The 8,456-nt window shown below is 39.4% G+C and overlaps 2 protein-coding genes across 2 annotated transcripts in view; one reads left to right on the top strand and one right to left on the bottom strand.

The window, feature by feature from the left end:
* The window catches only part of NAA15 (N-alpha-acetyltransferase 15, NatA auxiliary subunit), a 124,289-nt gene that overhangs the window by 52,584 nt on the left and 63,249 nt on the right, over positions 1 to 8,456 (top strand). The window lies entirely within an intron of this gene.
* NDUFC1 (NADH:ubiquinone oxidoreductase subunit C1) lies at positions 4,343 to 8,242 on the bottom strand. The gene is made up of 4 exons (XM_019730842.3): positions 8,083 to 8,242; positions 7,423 to 7,526; positions 5,605 to 5,684; positions 4,343 to 4,483 (listed from the first exon to the last, which is right to left on the bottom strand). The coding sequence occupies exons 1-3, from the start codon at positions 8,147 to 8,149 to the stop codon at positions 5,625 to 5,627; spliced, it is 231 nt and encodes a 76-aa protein (XP_019586401.1). The 5' UTR covers positions 8,150 to 8,242; the 3' UTR covers positions 4,343 to 4,483; positions 5,605 to 5,624.

Raw genomic sequence — 8,456 nt, 5'->3', positions numbered from 1 at the left:
GATCACAAAGAAATTTCTGATCAGACGTCAGTATTAGATGTAATCTAAGGGCTTTGGTTACAACCAAACTGGTTTAAATCATTCAAAAATAACACACATGTATAGACTTTAAAAACTTTTCCCAAAGTAGCGTCACATCTATATTTGTGCTTCATCCTCTGAACAATTCTAAGGAGTGTGTGGGGGAACATTGATCATCCCTGTGTTAACATCTGAAAAAAAATCAAGGTAGTATAATACTGCGGGGTTAAGAGCACGAGTTGGGGAGTCAGACACCTGGTCTGAGTAACATGTGGATACTCCCTTTATTCCTAGGGTTGTTGTGAGCGCTAAAGCACATTAGGTGGGGAACACATCAGCTCATTGGAGGAGGCAGTGCTAGGTTTTGACTTCCAGCCTAGGCCGAAGCTCAAGGCTCCCTTACTATGTTCTGCTGCCTTTCAGTGCACACATGACAGCATCCTTTTTATTCCACCATCGTGTCTCATAGATGGTAAAGTCCAGTGGGGAGCTTATCGTGTCCTCATGATTGTGGCTATCCCAGCTGGGAAAGGCAAACACTGAGACAAATAGTGCCACTTCTCCAGATCCCTTTTCATCTTAGTCATTAAAAGGTCATGCCCCTTGGATGAAAGGGAATTTTCTACCTACTCTACTGCTCCTGTAGGATACGTGGATTTCCATTTTGATGGCAAACTTTTTTCACATCTTGATAAAACATTTCTCAAGAGAGGACATGCTTGTGCGTTGTCAAATTCACTCTGTGGCGAGTTCTTTCTCCCGAACCTGAGAGAATTTTAACATTAGGTCTTTGCTGTAGAAGACTGTGAGGCTCAGGCAAGTTTCCCAGCTCTCAGTCACATGCTTAGTTATAATGCTGCCCTTGAGTCTACATCCTTGACATTTTTCTTGGTCTTGTTGGAAAAACAAGAATCTAGGGTCAGAGATAACTTGGTTTATCTAAGATGACCTCCACTTAATTGTGACTGTTGACAAAGATGGTATTAGTTTTGAAAACATACTGTAAGGGTCCTCTCCTGGCAATATTAATCATACTTATTCAAGGCCTAAGTGCTATGTAATTAAAAGAAATTGTCAAAGACTGAGTGATTTCCGGGCTCCACAGAAAGCTAGAAAACAGCTTTGTTTTTCTTAGCACTAAATTCTTAGGCTATGACCTGTACTTTCAACAGATCAATATGGATATAAAGTGAAACCATTTAGAAGAGTATCTAGGAAGACAAATAAATTGGCAAGCTATTAAGAAAGTCCTAATAAAAGTATCCTCTTTACCTAAATATTTAAAATATTTAGATAAAATGAAGGGGAAAGGGTAATCAAGATGGTAAATTCTGAAACTATTCTTGGAGGACACTCAGAACTCTCCTCCCCATCTACTCACTCTCTCTTCTGTAACAAAATACACAGGACGTTCCCTAACACATCTGTATTATTTCCCTAAGGCTACCATAACAAATCACTACACATGTGGATGGCTTAAAACAGAAATTTCTCTCACAGTGATGGAGGCCAGAAGTCTGAAATGAAGGTATGGGCAGGGCCATACCCCTCAGAAACCTGTGGAGAACCCTTCTTTGCTTCTTTTAGCTCCTGATATTTGCTAGTAATCCTTGGCTTATAGAGATGTGTCATTTCCCTCTCTGCCTCCATCATTACATGGCTGTCTTCTCTGTGTGTCTGTCTCCTCTCCTTATAAACACACCAGTCATATTGGATTAAGGGCCCAGCCTACACTAGTATGAAGTCAACTAACTACGTCTGCAACTACCGTTTCCAAATTAGGTCACATTCTGAGATACTGGGGTTAGGATTTAAATCTATCTTTTTTGGGGGGACCCAATTCAATGCATAACAACTTCTTATACTTGAAATTGAGTTCATATAGCCTATGTTTTTTCCATGGCAACTTAAGAAAATAATTTAAATGACTACCTCACAGGCACTAAACCTAACAAAAGGTCTACCTGACTTTGATCTAATAAAAAACTTGACTGTATTTGACATATGACTGTATTTTGTGTCCTCTTTTCTTACGGAAACTCTTTCACATCACTACTAAAGGAACCATCATTTGACGTTTCTCTTGGGAATTTATAATCAGAATGATTCTTGTTCAGTTCAGCTACTCTCTTGAACTGAAATGTAAACCTAGGAACTACTGACTGTGGCCTTCTCTTTACAATGTGGATTGGGGAAGAGAAGTTCCGTGTGCAGAGGAAATAAAGCAGATACACAAACTGCAGAGCCAAGGGCAGAAGATGACATCTGAATCCCAGGCCCCAGTTATTTCTGAGTCTAGGTGTATTCCTGTTCTTGGGGTCTGTGAGTCATTCTGTATCCTCATAACCTTTTTATTACCTTAGCATAGTTTAAGTTAGATTTCAATATTTAATTTACAAAGCTTTTTTTTTTTTAACCAGCACCACTATGTAGCACAATTCTAGGTGTTCCTCACAGAATAATCCACATCTGTGCTAATACAGCTGCCACAGCCCCTTGTGGCTACATAATTAAAATTAAATGATGTTAAAAATTAAGTCACACTAATCACATTCCAAATGCTCAATAGCCACATCGGAGTACTGGCTACTGTATGTAGGGGATAGCAGATAGATTTCCACCATTTTGGACAGTCCCAAATGGCTTCACGAATGGCTCCCCCTGGAGTTAAAGAGGCACAGTCAAGATGAAAGTCCACACTGGGTAACCGACGTATAGTAGATATTGTTTATTGAAGTGACAGTTATTATTGTCAACTAAGGCTCTCAGTTTCCAGAATTTCGAGTGCTTTAGAGTTTTCTGTTCCCTTTAGGGATACAAATTTTTAAGTGTCTTTTTGGTGCAAAGTGCCTTGGATTAGAGTTGATACCTGACTTCTTGGTCTCTCTCTATTACCCTGTGACAATAGTTTCCTACTGCTGCTATAACAAACTCAGTGGTTTAAAACAACAGAAAGCATTTATTACCCTACAGTTTTACAGATGAGAAATCTGACACGGCTCTCTTAGGGCTTAATCAAGGTGACAACAGGGCTGTGTTGCCTTCTGGAGGTTCCACGGGAGAATTTGTTTACTTTTCCATTCCTTGGCTCTTGGACCCCTTCCATCTTCAAAGCTAGCAATGGCCAGTTGAGTCTTTCTCACATCACACCACTCTCACACACTCGTGTGGCCCTCTTCCACTTACAAGCACCCTTGTGATTACAATGGGTCCAACCAGATAACCCAGGATAGTCCCCATTTCAGTGTCAGCTGATGAGCAAATTTAATTCCATTTGCAACCCTAATTCTCCTCTGCCACATAACCTAACATACATAGAGATTCTACGGAGTAGGACATGGTTATCTTTGGGAGTCCACTATTCTACCTACAACAGTGATGTAAGGCAAATCACTCTTCACCTCTGGTTCTTGCATCTGTAAAATTATGAGACTGGTACACATGACCCCTAAGGTCCTTTCAGGCTCTATCTGCTAGGACTCCATATTGACAAGTTAATAGGTACTGTTATATCTGGTCTTTCCCTGGATTTGGATTAAATAATTATTCCAAAATAATGTAACTGAATTTATATTCAAAATGACTTCCAAAGTTACTGAGCCATGAATCTCCCAGAATAAGTGTTGGCCAGACCCCAAAACACACACAAAACCAATTATAAGGCAATAAACCTTTCCACTTAACATCAGAATGGAGATACAAATATTAAATTTTTAAATATATGGTACACTGTTTAAATTACAAGTTAACAAAGTGGCATATAAATGTTTTAACTGATTCACAAAAAAAGGTTATGATGAGGAATAAACGCAGTATATTTTAATGTGTATCTGTTAACCCTCCCCCCCCCCCCCCTTTAAAAAACAGTCAGGAGTTTGCTAATCATTGGATGAAAGTCGTATTAGCAAAAAGGGACAAGAAACCTCATGTTGCTATAACCAGTCACCCAAATGAAAATTATTTAATTTCAAAGAAATAGAATGAAAAGAAACTCTGGTAATAGGATTCATCTTTACTTTGCGACTTAACCAAAATGGCCAGTTGAGAAGAAAAAGAGTATTTGAGCTCTTTTGTATTTTGAGTAATAAAGTAATTCTATCACCGTGATCCACTAAAGAATAAGTGTTTTGATTAGAAATTAAAGATATAAGGACTAACTAGTTCAACAGTGATTTTTTAATATATCTCCTTAACAAGTTTTCTTACCAATGTGTCTTTAATTACTACTGACCGTTATCAGATGGTACCTTCCACATTGAAATACTATTAATAATGTACTTAGAATTGACATTTTCTACACATTGTCACAACATACATAATCTGAAGAACACAGAAGCGTTTTTATTTTTTCATTTATGATGCAAAACATAAATGCTGACTTGACACATATTCACATATAACTTTTTCTCTCACATTTACAGCTCAGCAGATTGAACTGCTTTAGTTGCTATATGGAGCACACCTATAATGAAGAGAAAAAAATTAAAACTATAGCATTAACCAGCAAAAATTCACCTTAGAGCATGAAAGTCTAGAAAACAAATCCACAGAGATATCAACCCCTCATTTTACTTAAGTTTTAGCAAGAAATATTTTATTTGAAGTACGAAAGAGTAGCAAAAGCATCTGGTTTTGATTTAAATACCTATTTCATTTTTACCTCTAGATTGGCTGACTGAAGTAGTGAAATAGAAAAAAAAGCAGCAAAAAATTTGGATAAGCAAACCGTAGAGCTGAGTTTGAAAGTTGTTAAATATGGGGAGGAAAAAATATATTATTGATTAATATTTTATTCAGCAGATATGTTATCTACTTTAATCAACCAAATCTATGAAAGTTGAGATTCATAAGTATGATTTTTTTACTTTACAAAAGGGTTAATACAGGATTTCTTTAAGAGGATTTTCAATATTGCACCATATATATATATATATATATATATATATATAAATAAACTCACTCTTTTAAATCACAGAATCATAGACTATATATACTACCTTGTTTGCAGCTATTGTCCAGGAATTGTCCAATTGGGTGTTAGTTGTAGCAACAATCATAATGAAATGGTCATGCAGTAAAAATTTTAACAATCTGCTGCCCTTATATATAAATCTATTCTAAATATGAAGCTCCCAGTTGGGCCAGGCACTGAGCAAGTTGCTGAGTACAAGCGAAAGTAAAGGCTAAAATAGACAGGGTTCCTGTTTTCATGGGATTTATACTCAAGTGTGGTACATGACAAACAGATATTAAGTAAGGAATATATACACAAATAATGATAATTTTTTATAAGTGCTATGAAGGCACTGTGTACAGCCCTATTAGATTTAACAAAATAATATGATTTGGGTTTCATTCTTAAACATAATTTTCTTTGAACACAGTCAAAGCACAATGGTTAAAAATGATTATGCTAATAATGCTTGAGCCAAGGTATTAAAAATTCATAAATTCATCAGACAGGAATATAGGTACTAAAAAGCATAAACCTAATTTTAAAAAAAAAAACTACCAAAATACATTATTTTAAAAAGTTCAAAATAATTTGCATAATCTATTCATCCAATAAAATTGCATACTTACCATGTAAGTGTTTAAAAAGTTTACTCCAACCCATTTCTTCTTTTATACTCTAAAACATCTTCATTATGTTGTTTAATGAGCTAGAAGGAGGTAACAGTTACAGTTAGAAACGTAATCTTCCTGGCAACTTAAAGAGGAGGGGAGGCTAGCTAATATTTACATTTTGCAAAGGAATAAGGACAGATTAAAAGAATTAGAACTATTTCAGTTAGAAATAAAAGGCTAAGATGTGGATGTAAAGTACAGCATAGAGAATGTGGTCAGTAATGTTGCAACAACTATGTATAGTGCCAGGTGGGTACCAGACTAATCAGGGGATCACTGCAGAAATTATATAACTGTTTAACCATTATTCTGTGCACCTGAAACTAATATAAAATATTGAGTGTCACTTTAACTGGAAAAAAATAAATTTAAAAAAAACACACAAAAAAAACGAAAGTAAAGGCTAAGAAGCAAAAGTCCAAAAACTATGTATATGTATTAGGTATATACTTGTTCACTACAACTTGACAAACTCCATTTGAGAAGGCAACCCTTGAAGTTTAAATTCATCTTTTTCCAAATAGATTACTTCACTCCAGTGGGTAATGGAATGGAAAGCCTTACCACGGAGGGGCTAAACCAGCACGACAATGTAGAACTTGATTATTAAATGGGATATAGGCAGGTTGGTGTGTGTAATACTTCTAACCTTAGAAGTGTGATACTGTGAGTGAATGACGAATCCCATCCCCCAACTATACGCATGTGTATTAATTTGACCTCATGGAGGATGGCTACTTTCTTAGAACCACTGTCTCACAGAATATGCAACTGGAACAATGGTTGGTATAGGGTGACATTTGCTGCAATTCAAGATTTAATTTCTATCAGAGCTCTCAGCAGCAATTAAGCTTCTTTTTAGGACAACTTTAAGAATGTATAAAGTTTCATTATAACAAACATTAAAAAAAGGATTAGTTGCTGTTGTTAGGTTGTAAGTGACTTTCAACATCTCTCACTCCTTTCCATGTGAAAGAGCTGAACGACTTTCATGAGAAAATCCAAAATAAGAGATTTAAGATTTGGAAGTGGGGGCAGTGGAGGAAGCCTCAAACCCATTAGATACAGAACAAAAATTTTAAATACTAATGTAGCACAGATACTTTGAATCAACTTTTTCAAAATTTATCTATAGGGAGTAGTATTTCACAGCTGTCTATAGTGTGGCTAGCTAGTTCTGAAGTCAGGGAGAGCCCCATTCAGCAAACTAATTTCTCCAAGTGTTTCCTTCATCTGTTCAAGGTCAACAATAATAGTACCTAGCAAACAGTGTTGTTTAAAAGATTACAGAGTTTTTGCATGTAAGCTACTACACACTAAGTATAATTTCCAACAATATATTTATACAAACATTGGTTTGTATAAAACATTAGGTTTTGGAAGTCTAACGGGATGTTATTTGTATACCTTGTTCCCTGATGGTTTGTCCCTATGGCATCTGAAAAAAAGTGCCTTCATAAAACCCCAACCAGCCTCCACCCTCATTAATAAAATAAAGGAGAATTAATATGTAGTAAAACTGCCATTCATGACAGAACCAAGCTAAGTAACAATGATGACAAATTTCAGCTTCATCATATTTTCTTGATGCTGCTGAAATCTTAACATTTTTTCAGTCTTTGGGATTTTCCTCATAGAAAAATATGTTATCAGCAATTACATAAATATCCTACTGTGTTGTGTGGGCGATCTGCTGACAATATTCAATCTCACACTGATGTTTGTCCCCCTCACTGTGTCGGGGACGCACGACGTAAAGCAGTAAAGGCTTACATAGATCCACATGAAGACGGAGGTGCCCACGGCGAACCCAACTTTCAGCCAGTCAGGCTTGTCATGGATGGGCTCCCGAACATAGAACTTTGACCGCGCTGAAGCTGAAAGGAGACAGAGAGTCTGTAAATCTATAACTTACCACCTCGCGGGAAAAACACCTCTCACATTTACATGTGTATTACCGCTGTTAATTCTCCCTTCAACACCCCCAACCCCCAACTTAAACAGCCAAGGGAACAGGTTCTGAGAGGTCAAGTAACTCGCCCTGGGCCACCGGCAGAGCCAGACCGGTGGCCCCTGCCCCCAGGATGCCTTCCAAGCCTCGTTTACAGGCTTTTGCGGACCCTCGGAGGGCGTGGGAGGGCAGGAAGCGCTCCCGGTAGGGTCTCCCCTCCAGCAAAGCGGAGGGAGGAGGAACCCAAAGGCCCTTCGCAGAGACCAAGAGGGGTCGGCTGGCACTTGGAGGAGGGTCGGTGGCGAGTGACCGGGAGCCGAGAATCAGCGATGGGGGGTGGCGTGGGCTCCGGGACGCGAGCCGGCGAAGGTCACTGCAGGACGAGCCTGGGTCACAGCTGCCCCCTGCCCCCGCGGGCTGGGTTCACCCGGGGAGGGGCAAGCTGGGAGGTCGGGTCGGCCTGCGCGAGGAAGGGCACTCACAGCCGCTCGGGAGCCTGGTCGGGGGCAGCAGCCTGGAGAAGGGGCGCAACAACGCGAACGACGCCATCTTGCCGAGTCGGGCCCCTCCTCCCAGCCGCGTCTCTCGCGGAATCGGCGGCCGGCCGAGCGCCCCCTGGCGGCCGGAGGCGCGGAAGTCGCCGGCTCCGCAGCCGCGCTGCGTTGGAGGTGTGTTAAACTCGGAGAATCGCATTTGTAGCCAGGTACTCTAGCTCCCCTGGTCTCAGGCTTCTGTCTGTAAAATGGGTTTAGGAAGGAAGTGATTAAAGGGGGGTGGGGGTGGGGGTCGGGGGGCGGAGTTCGGAGTTTGTCCACTTCTCTGTCCTCTGAGTTTATTTCAGACCCCCCTCTCCGGG

The sequence above is a fragment of the Rhinolophus sinicus genome, chromosome 15 (genome assembly GCF_057876585.1).
Source record: "Rhinolophus sinicus isolate RSI-liver-muscle chromosome 15, RSI-T2T, whole genome shotgun sequence".
Lineage (NCBI taxonomy): Eukaryota > Metazoa > Chordata > Mammalia > Chiroptera > Rhinolophidae > Rhinolophus > Rhinolophus sinicus.
The sequence above is the reverse complement of the archived record's forward strand: the minus strand, read 5'-3'. Positions and strand labels throughout refer to the sequence as shown.

Bases quoted from the DNA above. Each gene is read 5' to 3' on its own strand.
- NDUFC1 (XM_019730842.3), bottom strand. From the start codon at position 8,149: ATGGCGTCGTTCGCGTTGTTGCGCCCCTTCTCCAGGCTGCTGCCCCCG. The intron at 7,527-8,082 runs GTGAGTGCCCTT...GTCTCCTTTCAG, and splicing joins GACCAGGCTCCCGAGCGGCT to CTTCAGCGCGGTCAAAGTTC. The intron at 5,685-7,422 runs GTAAGCCTTTAC...ACCTCCTTCTAG, and splicing joins CCGTCTTCATGTGGATCTAT to CTCATTAAACAACATAATGA.